This window comes from Salminus brasiliensis, chromosome 6 (genome assembly GCF_030463535.1).
Source record: "Salminus brasiliensis chromosome 6, fSalBra1.hap2, whole genome shotgun sequence".
NCBI classification, from domain to species: domain Eukaryota; kingdom Metazoa; phylum Chordata; class Actinopteri; order Characiformes; family Bryconidae; genus Salminus; species Salminus brasiliensis.
In genome coordinates this window covers 43,036,736-43,049,637 of record NC_132883.1, presented here as the reverse complement: position 1 = coordinate 43,049,637, position 12,902 = coordinate 43,036,736, and the positions used below count along the sequence as shown (strand labels likewise).

Below are 12,902 nucleotides of genomic sequence, written 5' to 3'. Positions count from 1 at the left end.
TTTTTCCCCCATTGTTTTACAGAGTAAAGATTTGATCTTAACCTAAAAATGTTAGTGCTGCTGCGATAAACTTCTAATAGTAAGTTAACAGAACAAGAATCCATGACTAAAGTTCGGTTAACTTTATTAGAAGTTCAGTTTTGGAGACACCAATTTGTTTTCTGTACAGATTTTTTAGAAACTTGCTCCATGACGATCAGACATCAAAATTATTGCAGAAGAACAAGATAAAAAACAAATACTAACACTACCATAGTAGACAAACTGACACATATTTACCGCAATGATCTTCTCTGTAGCAGAAATCAGCGGTTGAAACTGTCAAAACAGAAAGGGTACAAAACATTTTAACTACCACATTTACTGTTATCATAGTGTACTGACACAAGCTGCCTGCTACCACTGTCATACTAATATGGTTTCACGTCTAATGTGTGAAAATGTTTTCACTTGATTATTAGTACTTCATTCAGGATAGGTACAGGGATGGGTGCACAGCTCTAACTACAAACCTTTGAAAGCTGAGGCTCTCAAAACAGTCACCTGTATGGACAACACAATGACCAGCCAGGACTCCATCTGTGTGAAAGGCAGTGATTAAGAACAGTGTATCAGGACTTACTTCTACAGGTGTACATATGTATTTACTGCTTTTTTTATGAGAGCAAAACAATGAAAACTGAAAATGGTTTCTGATTTCTATCAGAAATATCTTTGCTTACTTTAATTCAACAGCCCATGAGGAGCTTGAATCAGCTGTGTTCAACCAAGGAAACCAAAATCAGCTTTGCAGCGCGTTGGCCCTGCAGCACAGGAATCTGGTTTTCTAGAACTGTAGAAAAACATAGAAACACCATGTTTCAGGTCACAAATTGCAGGTTATGGATTCCTAGTTATGGATAAAAGTCAATTAACTGCTAATAGGTGTTACTGCTGGTAGTCATGAAACACTTGATGACGTGGACGATGCCTGCATAGATGGTTTTGTTGTAAATTGTATATGCAAATAAATAGTAGTTGTACTTGTAGTTGCATGATTAAGACTATTTCGGGAAAATACTGAAAAAGGTCAACTGCAAACACTGTAAATGTAACAGTAGGGTGGTTTATTATAGGGTTATTATAGAAAATGAACACAGGGGATAGAAGGGTGGCAGACTGCAGACTGTAAGGAGTAAACCTACAAATCTAAAACCTAAAATCTAAAAGAGAAAAAGAATAAAAATAGAATTTAGCTAATTTTGCTTTTTATCTGTTTTGAGGTCCCAAAAATAAAACATGTCCTGTAAAAAGAGGACTGTAGTGCCTCTAAATTATCAGGGTAAAAAATAGAGTGAACAGACTATTAAATCAAGGGAATGATTTTTATTAAACTGATGATGATGATTGATGATGAACATATAGCTAATATTAAACGTTAAATTGAGGCAATGATTTATTAAACTGAAGGAACTGATTGTTAAATTGTCTGAATGTTAGCTTTGTCTCCAAGCATTATTTTTCTACATTATCATAGTCACCCTATTTAATATTAATAGGTATAATTTGATTACATCAGATTTTTCAGACAACAGTCTCTTTGGCTAGCTAATTTAGTTAGCTAACTGGCTAGTGTTTTTTTTTTTTAATAAACTTACTTATACTACTTATAATGTTTTTATTTCACTCGCAAACTAGAATGAACATACACCATTAACAGAAACTCAATCTAAAATATATAGCTGGAGATTATTAACATTAGTAAAATAAAACAATTCTCATAATTATATCCACATAGCAGCTAGCATTTAGCTAACTAGCCTAACAGCACTCGCTAGTTTACCTCAGCTCGGTGTGGGAGAACGTAAAGGCACGAACCCGCTGTCGAACGGCGGCCGAGGAATCCCGAGGAAGCACGAAGATGACCGAAAAATTCCGAAGATGCCGAATCCTTTTTTTAATTATAGATTTATGGAAATTTATATAAAAAGTTTAATAAATGTGTGTGTTTGTGTGTGTGTATATATATATATATATAACTATATATAACTATATATATATATATATATATATATATATATATATAAATAAATAAATAACTATATATATATATATATATATATATATATATATATATATTACTTTTATATATAGATAATTATATTATAATTAAGCTCTGAAGCTGTTTCACAAATGCAGACTATGATCCACAAGTCAATCCATCAAGAGGAATTTTATTGCCATCCCCCCAAATCTAGCAAATTTTAAATAAGAAAGAAACAAGTCCAACATGACAATGCAGTGCAAACAACAATACAATAAATGCACAGTTCTGCACAGCTAGGCCGAAAGCCTAAGGCTAAATGCAGTAGACTGCAGCAAACGTACAACCAGCTATATATGACAACTGCATTTTAACTTTAACAGTCCCATAAGCACAGTGCAAGTGACATGTACACCACTACAGATAGCAGCATTTTGGTAGTGTGTATGAGGTAGGAATGACCTTTTTAAAGTAAAAAATAAAAAAATTAAAACACACATCAAAATTGATGATCAAAAACACAATTAGCCATAAACATTCCTGAAAAGAAACTTTAATTAAACATAAAATCCTGAACAGAAACTTCAATAAAATAAAATCTACTAGTAAATAAAATTCCATAAATAACCCATAAATAGATAGAATTTTCAATTCTATTAACGATATACACTGCATTTGGATGCATTCTGCTCATACACTTCAAAGTAAATGACTATGGGCTTCACAGCTGTAGTGTAATTTACTGTTTCACAAACCAGTACAGAATTTCAACACTGTGAGTAAAAACAAACAAACAAACAAACAATCAAACAAACAACAACAACAGTAGACAACGACAGCTGGTCAACAGCAAAACCAGCATATAGTTGCTGTCCAATGAAAAACATGCATCTCCAAAATGGTGACTTTATAGGAGAATGCAAAAATGGAATTAACTTTAAATGGACGTCGATGTAAAATAAGGTTTTTTTCTGTTGGTCCATTCATCCAGGATTAGTTACAGGGTTCAAACCATGAAGAAAACTAAAAAAATGGGCAAACATGGAGATACATGTTTTTTTTTTCTTGGACAGCAGCAACATGCTACATTTAGAAGCTGGTATGCTGACCACCAGCCATGGTTCGGTTCAGATAGCTTCATGGAGTGAGAACATGCTCATTTCTTGGTTCGCTGTCTGTATTTTAACACATTCCACTTAGTACTGAACAAAAAAGCCCTTTGTGAAGCCCTTTATAATAACAAACTGAAAACCAATAACAATAACATTTATGTTATTAACTACAAAAGGCTTCCATTCAGGTCTGTACTAATGTAATTCAGTCAACTCAACTAAAGTGGAATGTACAAGCAAAAGAATTTGGCAAAAATAAGGAGCGCTTTATTCTATACGCCCAATTAAAGTGTGTGCATGCACTATTCCAAGGACCTTGGATAATTTCAAGAAATGTAATGCTTACTTATGGCTCTTCCTAAAAGCTTTATACAACTTACAGAACTTTCTCCTTTACCTGCTTGAAAAAAAAAAAAAATATATATATATATATCTATATGACATATTGATTGCGTATAATTTCTCTTTGGTCAGCAGCATTGGTCATCCAGCATGTAGTGTATTTATGTGTCCATATGGCGAAAGCAATGCTAAGCAATGCTATTCGGACATTCAAGCTAGCTGTCGCTTCCATTCCTGATGCTCTGTTGAACATCCTGGGGTTCTGTTTCCGTGTTTAAGCCATCGTGAGGCTAAGAGGCAACAGGCTGAGAAGGATAAGGAGGGGGTCAAAGAATTCGTGCTGGTTCTGGCTGGCTCCTCTCTCTGAGTGGATTTGTAGAGATGCAGCAGATGCAAAGACTTTGTGCACAGAGCTGGACTGGATGGGACGATAGTTCTCCACCAGCAGTTTCTGCCCAGGATCGTTTTTATTGGAGTAATACAGACAAGTGACAAACTGCAGATACTGAAAAGGAGAAAAGGAGAGACAGATAAAGCAAGGGTCCAAATGTTTGTGGACACCCCTTCTAATGAATGCATTCAGCTATTTTAAGTTGCACCCATTGCTGACACAGATGTGCAAATGCACACACAAAGCATGTCTAGTCCCTGTACAGAAGTACTGACAATAGAACAGCACTCATATAAACTTCCCAGGAAAAATGATGGTGCAATGATCGCTGAATGCAATCGAATCCTCACAGCAATGCCTTTTCTAGACAGTAGAGACAGTTACTCCAACAGAAGCAGGACAAACTATTTTTAATGCCCCTAATTTCAGAACAGAAGAAAATTAATTTACAGGTGTCCCAATACTTTTGCCCATACAGTGTAAGTGCATACAGTATAGCAGCAGTTTATATGACCACACAACCTCCTAGCGTATGTTCTTACCTGCTCTTTGGAGATCAGGATAGGCTTCTCAAATACAATCCAGTCCACTGTCTGGCTGCAGGGTGGGGTCGTCTGGCCTCCCTGGTAGTAAAAGAACTTGGTACTTTTTTCAGGCATGAGGTGCAGCAAGGCCGGCGGAGTCACTGTCACAGAGTCCCCTGGAAAATGAAATAGGTTTAGGTTAGGTGAGTGTAGAATAGAGAATGCAGGAGTGCAGGATTGATCTCTTTACAGGTGTATTCTGAAAGGTTTCCCAAGTACCTGGGTATGGCACCTTGTCGACAGCATCGGATATGGCCTTAAAATGTAGATTACTTTTAGCACCAATCTAAGGACAGAACAAATCTTCAGATGTGAAGCTGTTAGAAACTGTTCATGTGTCTTTTTCCCTTTTTGCAGATAGTCTGATAAAGCTCTCAATCACTGCATTAATATAAGTGGAAATCACATAATTGAACAGACATGGAACAGATATTGAATCTCATATAATCTAATCTAATAACGCTAAATATCAGTTTCTATTCATGATCTATGAACATTTGCTTGTGCAAAGAATGAACTTTAAGATTAAGATGCACGTTTTGTGCCAAAACCCCAAAAAACAATGATAAACACTGTACATTTAGAAACCGTCTAAGCGTTAAAAACATCCTGTTAAATAACGTTCAGTCCGATGGGAAGGCCAATAATTTGTTGTCAAGGGTCTAGTCCAATAGGACAAGAGATCAACTAAACATAAATATATATATATATCTGAAGCTGGAGCTGGAGGAAGAAACTTTGTGAGGAAGCAAGAATCACAAGGGTTAATGTAGTCTGTAGTGCGCTAAAATTTCGAAAATGGCAACAGGAAAAGAAAATAAACTGTCTTTAAACTTTTATTGGAAGTTAGGGCTTGGCAATACGGTCAAAATATTGTATCACGATATGAAAAGGCATTTTCACGATACACAATCTCACTATTAATTTTCACGATTTATTTAGCGCTAAAAATGCATCAGTACCAACAGATTCTTAAAAAGCTTTTCTATTGGTCCATACATCATAAACTTCTGATTTAATGTACAGAACAGCTGCCAGCTTCATGTTTTCAAAAATGTACAATACCAAAAAATAAAGATGCAAGGTTTCTTTGTGATAATAATAATAATAATAATAATAATACAATTATTTACGCTTTGTTGACTGCATTACCAAATTTCACCCTTTTTTGGGTTTGGTATCACCCATTCCTACTGGCTGTGTAAAAGGTGATGGCAAAGGTAAGTCTACTTTGAGAATGTGTAAAAATGAAGAATGACCAAGAGCTTAATCTCACGTCAATGAAGACTCCCATCATTGCCACGCCTGACTGCTGAAGCAAGGCCGACTCCACATCCTTGTACCCAGGAGCAACTCCCACTATCTGCATCTAATAACAGAAATGTGTTAACCGTCACATTCACAGTGTGTGTATGTAAAGTAATCCGATGAAATCAGTGAATCGCTTATCGCTTCCGTATGTATATGAACACTCAGGAAGTGTGTGCTTGTGTGTACCTCCATAGGGAACCTGCGTCTGTTGAGCGTGTGTTCTGATCCGTTGGTGGTTTTGGATCCCCAGTGGAACCTCATCTCCACAAGCCGATACTTATATTTCAACCAACCTCCTGATACGGTCATCCCTTCATTAAACTCCACAACAACTAGAGCCACACACATACACACACACACTTGGGAATTTCAATGTACTGAGCAATTATTACATATTAAAGAATTAGCAGGTCCCTGTGATTACCACTCTCAGTCATTTTTTGTACATTTAAACATCATTTTACAATAGTATGTATAGTAGTTTTTATATCTGTACTTTACTGTGAGGGACAATGCACCTATATTATAGATATTTAGATATGGAAAATGGGTTGCAAAGCAGATACAGTTAATGATTGGCTAAAAGGAGTGACTGATTTGGGCGTGTCAATGACCACAGTGTAAACGAAGTAGCTGAATCTGCAGCTGTATGGAAGCGCACAGTCATACGGGTCTACCAGCAGTGGCAGAAATCTCAGTATACGGGAAAATACTAGTCAGAATTGACTGAGAGTCCTTTTTTTGAACATCATTTTACAATAGTATGTATAGTGTATGTCAATGTGTGAGTGTATGTGTATATATATATATATATATATACAGTAAAACATATATATATATATATATTTTTTTTTTTTTACTGTGAGGGACAATGTACCTATTACCACCTCCTCCAACCTCTAAACCACTGAAATATTGTGCTTAAAAAACACGGCAGGGTGTACCAGTGTCCCGGACATTCGCCACAGTCCAGGAAGCCTGAGGATGAAGAAAGCCCTGAAGCTTCAGAGACGGAATGGAATCGTTCCTCACAGCTTCTTCACTGAGATCGATAGGGGAATGGAGCTTGTTTTTCTGAGGAAGGCATGACGGGTAGAGTTTCACCCACATGTAAGGATCTGTTGGGGCAGAAATGGCAATGACAAAAATGGGTGGTGTGGTTCAAGAACACAAACAATGAAAAGGTAAGAGAGCAACAACAGCCCGTTCAGACTTACCGCAGTCGTCTTCCTTGTAGCAGTAACCAAGGGGTGAGCCTGTGACGGAAACAATAAACAATAATTATTTATTTCGATATTTTTGCAGGTAAAAGACGGACCTACACTGCCTTAAAATGGGGCAGTGGTGGCTCAGCGGTTAGAGCGCCGGGATATCGATAACAGGGTTGTGGGTTCGATTCCCGGGCTCGGCAAGCTGCCACTGTTGGGCCCTTGAGCAAGGCCCTTTACCCTCTCTGCTCCCCGGGCGCTGGAGTTGGCTGCCCACCGCTCTGGGTGTGTGTGTGTACTCACTGCCCCTAACACGTGTGTGAGTGTGTGTTCACTACCAGATGGGTTAAATGCGGAGGACACATTTCGCTGTACAGTCCACACTGTACAGTGACGAATACGTGCACCTTTATCCTTTATCCTTAAATTTTGAGCCTTGCTTTTCATAGGTGGGGAGAAATGGGGAAACCATTCCCTGTTTTTATATAAAAACTGGAAAAAAACTAACTTATACCTTCTAACGTGCGCTTTCAACACTTTTCAGACACTCTGACTGACATAAGATTTAATAACTTTTTTTAAAGTTATGTAGAGTATTATAATATTGAGTACCAATATAACAATAATTTACCCTGGACCAAAAATGGGTTACTCTGTGTGTTTAAGCTCCTGCAGATGGTGCTGCACGGGGATGGTGGGGCTATGAATTCCTGCAGGGTGTGTGGCGGGATTCATAGATTGAGAAGAGGTGGTACAGTGCAGTGAGGGTCTTGTTGATGTGTGGAAAATGGGCTGTGAAGCAGATACAGTTAATGACTGTCTGAAAGGAGTGACTGCATTTGGGCGTGTCAATGACCACAGTGTGAAGGAAGTAGCTGAACCTGCAGCTGTATGGAAGCATATGGTCATACAGGTCTACCAGCAGTGGCAGAAATCCCAGTGTACGATAAAAAGTCTCATCAGAGGGGTGGCCGAAAAACTGACGGGCAGGGACCGCCGGCATGTTTTACAGCTTGTGAATGAAAATCACTTCACTTCCAGGCAAAAACTGCTTCTAGAAGTACAGATTTCTACAATTGTTTTTCTCATTTTTATGTTTTATTCCCCCTAATTTTTGTGTCATCGCTGTACTTTGCAAATGAAGTGTAAATATGCTAATTACGTACAATGTAAATTAGCATATCATGTAACTGCATTAAAAACTTTTCCAGCTCAAACTGTGTGATGCTGTAGCCTATATTTGAAGCCGTTTTACCTACCTCTGACCGCTGAAGCCGTAAATACGCTCGCTATTAAGAAAGACCGTAAAATCCAGCACTGCATAGTCGGCCCTATTCCACAGCCTGAGAACAACAGGAGCATCCATTAGTAAGTACTTTAAATTAACTAGCATATAACTTTACCCATAATTCATATTTCACACTGTTCTCATCATTGACAGATCAAGCAGAGGCAGGTTATATTGGCCCAATATTTACTTTATTTTACTCCAAAACTGGACACATACAGTGCATTATTACATTTACATTTACATGCATGGCATTTAGCAGACGCTCTTATCCAGAGCGACTTACAAAGTGCTTTGCTATTTACCCAAGAAAAGCCTCAGCTAGTTAGAATAGACCAATAATTCAAAGGCATGACATGTTCAATATTAGGACTGAAATTCGGTGCAGTTTTTAATATCACAATAATTATCACAGAAAAAATGCAATGTCAGTTTTGTTCCAGTATCAGGAAGCCCTAAAATTAAACATGGTTTGTTCCAGTATCAAGAAGCCCTCACTGAAATTAAACGTGCAGATCCTCTCGAGCTCTGTCAGGTTGGATAGGGACCATCAGTGGACAGCCATTTTCAGGTCTCTCCAGAGACGTTAGATTGGGTTCAAGTCAGGAAGGCGAACCTTCAGCCCAGTATAAGTGTCCCGAGCATGATGTTTGGAAAAACCTTGGTTTCTTCAGACCAGAGAATCTAGTTTCACAGTCTGAGAGTCCTTTATAAGCTTCCAGGTGTATTTTACTGAAGAGGGGCTTCTGTCTGGCCAGTCTACCATAGCTAGCCCAGATTGTTGGAGTCCTGCAGTGATGGTTGACATTCTAGAAGAGTGACTACTCTTCAGCCAGAGTGACTATTGGTTCTTGGTCACCTCTCATGGAAAAGGCCTTTCACTCCCCGATACTTAGCTTAGTGGGACGGCCAGCTCTAGAAAGAGTCCTGGTTCCAGACTTTCTTCCATTGAAGAATTAGGTTATTTTTGCAGCCTTCTCCAGATCTGTGTCTGATATGCATTGTCAGCTGTGAGACCTTTTATAGACAAGATAAGATAATCCTTTATTAGTCCCACAGTGGGGAAATTCACAGTGTCACAGCAGCAAAGGGATAGCAAGATAAATTACCAAGATATAATGTCCGAATTACTACATTTATCACAAGTGGGCTCCAACTAAGGCGTAGAAACATCTCAAAGATGAACAAGAAAAATTGGGGGCCCACATAGGTCTAAATTGTAAGTGTCAAAGAAAAGGGTCTGAATACTTATGTCAATGCATAAGTTTTTCCTTTGCAAATAATTCTAAATTTAATTATCAAATATCAGAGCCCACAAGCAAGACTTAAAATACATGTCCAGTAGTTTATATTTATTATTCTGACAAAGATACACAACTGTCCACTGCAGTGGACACGTGATTTTTCAGGTGTTTCACAGGTGTTTCCACAGCTCAGACTAAACCAATCTCACATAATTAAGCAAATACATCCAGCTTAATTTTTCCAAACAAACAAAAAGTACAAAAAAACCACCTGAATTTTTATTAACCCTTTAATAACCCTACTTTTTATTTATTAAATTACTTTTTATTACTTCATTTTTGAAAGTTCAGTTTCATTTTGATCGATAATTCATTTAAAAACACAAAACCTGAAGGTGTGTAAGATTACAATATGGACACTGATTAATGATCTAGTGTAGGAGTAGAGCTCAGTGACAGCATACAAATGATAATACAATGATCAATGATTTCTAGTAGAATGTGTATGATACTTTGATGTCTATATAATTTCATATTTATGTTGCTTTGTTTTCATTTGATGTATAACATGAAGATGTAGCTAAAACCCAACTGCATTTGAGTGCAGACACACACAAACAGGCTTGTGCATGTATAACAGAAGATGCACACAAAACCTTGTATCTCCATTTGTGTGTGTTTGTAGTTTTCTCTCCATGGTTTGAACTCTGCAGCTGCTTCTGTACACCCTGTGATTAATTCTGCATGAATGGGCCAATAGAAATAAGCTCTAAATGACTCTCTATAGAAATAAGCTCTTATTCTACACTGACTTCCATTCAAAGTGAATGGCTTTGTTGCCATGCTGGATTTATGTAACCTAGCTAAACTTCAGCAGATATTAATGCAGATGAGGATTGTTCAGCAACTCAGCTGAAGGTGTAGGAGGTGCCCCTCTGCAGGGCATGGGCTCCAACATGATCTCTGGACATGCTAGCCAAGCCACCTCCACCTCCACCTCCACATTAAAGGCGTTCAGCTCGCCTATAAGAACGGCTCCAGGCCTGCTTTGCTGCAAAGTTCAAGGCATGTGATGGACTCGTGGAGGTGGAGGTGGCGTGGCGTGTCCTGCTAGCTAACAGGCACGATGGCGATGGCTGTGATGATGCATGAGTTTAGCAAAGGCATTAGCCATTAGCTCTCTACATGCAGAACCCGCTAACGAAGGAAACTCACCTCCTCGCTGCACTGAAGTCGTTCACCTGACTGACCAAATAGATCCACGTGGGTTCCTCACTGTAATTCTTTTTTTTTTATTCTTTTTTTTAGGCTCGAAAATTAAGTTAAAGATATTTCTATTCAAAGAAACATCAATATTTTATATTAATATTTAATATCTATTTTTTTCTTTTTTTTTTTTACCTCAATTTACCCCGCACTGCCGGGTATTTAAGTTAATGACTGTAACCTGGGTCATTTTAAAGACTAGAACAATCCGCACAGAGAGCTGAGAGGAATTCAGCTGGTGAAGATTTTTTTTTTGTTAAAGAGAACTAAATTAACAGTGATTATTAAGTTTTAAAAAGTCCAGACCCGGCTGTTAGTGTGGGACTTTTATTTAGAAACTCGCGCATCTGCCGTCTTAGCTTTGATCAGGTCAAATATTTCGACTCTCATATATTGCTATATATAAATCATATTCCGTTATTTATATATATTATTTATTTAAGATTTTTGTAGAAAGCTAGCTAACCCCATTGCTGAACTCATGCATCATCACAGCCATCGTGCCTGTTATCTGGCTTATTTTTTTTTAGAAAATACATCACATATAGATAATGATTTTATTATTACAGTTTATTTATTATTATTATTATTATTATTATTATTATTATTATTATTACCCGCATTTCTGTTCATTCTGCTCAAATGAGTTTTTATAGTGTCACTGTTCTCAACACAGACAAGGTCGATTCCTCAGAATATGCGATATATAATTAATAATAATAATAAAAGGCTGTAATAATAAGATCATTATCTATATCTGATGTATTTTATGTAAGTTTAAACAATATATATTTTGGTAACAATTTTGTGTTCACTTATATAGCACTAGCTAGAGATGCAGTGCTGGGTTGTGAAAAATTCCTATATATAATATAATATATAATACTGTATAATTATTATTAGCATCGTTTTTTTCATGAACAGACTCTGTTAAAACTCCTGTAAATGAGGGAATATTTACACCTAGTGTTTGAGATGAACTGCCTTTCATTTGAATGGTAATATTAACATTAGTTTTAATTTGTTGTTTTATTGTTCTTAAACATGAACGTAATAAAATTGGTCTTTATCTCTGGTGAACTTCATCTGATGTTCTTGGTTTTCTAAAAGGAATAAAAGTCATTGGGGGTTCTAGCAGTGAAGGCTCGGTGTGATAAACCCAGGTTCTAATGGTTCTAATAACAACAGGGCATCTGACCCCAGTGGACCTCCTCTCCATGTCACCCTGTTATACACTGTATAAACAATAAAAACATTATTATGCAGTAAAAAGTAAAGTAACAAAGTTTGTTAAAGTCAAATACACTCCCAGGATGAACACACACTCTCCCTTCTCCATAAATTCAGCAGCTTAAAGCAAGGCCTAATCCTGATACTTTTGGATGCAGTCACCAGGTGGCAGCGTCTGCACAGTTAATGCAGCCATTCTTACAAGCTGTTACTTCCAGTGTTACAAAGCAAGGAAGGAACTGAAGATGGAAGGTGTCTGAACTGAGTATTATATTTTCCACACTTTTCACAGAAGTGTGCTTGAGCGGACTATAGTTTAAATCAGAATAAGCTGTGAAAGAGAGAGTGTATGGCATACATTATTACCAGTGAATACTAGAATTATCAAATCAAAAATCAAATTTTATTTGTCACATACATAGTAATACACAGTATAACTTGCAGTGAAATGCTTTTTTGACAGTCTGCCCACATCAAAGCTATACAATAAAGATCTAAATTTAAACTTAACTAAACCTTAACTTAATGAAGTAAAGTGCAAAAGTGCAAAAGAAAAATAAAATAAAAATAAAAACAGAATAAGTTACATTTAAGGTAAATTTAAGTTAAAAAATAAAATAAAAAAATATGAAAATATAGAAATATAAGCAAAAAAATATATATATATACAGATGAAATAGTGCGTGTCTGTGTGTGTGTATTTATATATATATATATATATATACAGTGAGTCCAAGAAGTATTTGATCCCTTGCTGATTTTCTTCGTTGGCCCACTAATAAAGACATGATCATTCTATACTTTTAATGGTAGATGTATTCTTACATGGAGAGACAGAATATTAAAAAGAAAATCCAGAAAATAAATCTAAGGAATATATATTAATTGATTTGTATTTCATGG

General features: G+C 36.8%; 2 protein-coding genes across 2 annotated transcripts in view; both read right to left on the bottom strand.

Annotated features, from left to right (window-relative positions):
- LOC140557835 (carbonic anhydrase 2-like) overlaps positions 1 to 579 on the bottom strand; it is a 3,229-nt gene extending 2,650 nt beyond the window's left edge. The window contains exons 1-2 of the mRNA XM_072682629.1: positions 513 to 579; positions 280 to 318 (exon numbers count right to left, since the gene is read on the bottom strand). Coding sequence (XP_072538730.1) covers positions 280 to 318; positions 513 to 579 — 106 coding nt within the window. The remainder of the gene's footprint in view (positions 1 to 279; positions 319 to 512) is intronic.
- Positions 580 to 3,575: 2,996 nt separating this feature from the next.
- Positions 3,576 to 10,730, bottom strand: LOC140557006 (carbonic anhydrase 2-like). Its single transcript, XM_072681134.1, has 9 exons — positions 10,719 to 10,730; positions 8,231 to 8,314; positions 6,981 to 7,019; positions 6,708 to 6,881; positions 5,950 to 6,095; positions 5,729 to 5,821; positions 4,672 to 4,738; positions 4,411 to 4,568; positions 3,576 to 3,982 (listed from the first exon to the last, which is right to left on the bottom strand). Exons 2-9 carry the CDS (start codon positions 8,292 to 8,294, stop codon positions 3,752 to 3,754), a joined length of 972 nt encoding a protein of 323 aa, XP_072537235.1. The 5' UTR covers positions 8,295 to 8,314; positions 10,719 to 10,730; the 3' UTR covers positions 3,576 to 3,751.
- Between the last annotated feature and the right edge of the window lie 2,172 nt (positions 10,731 to 12,902).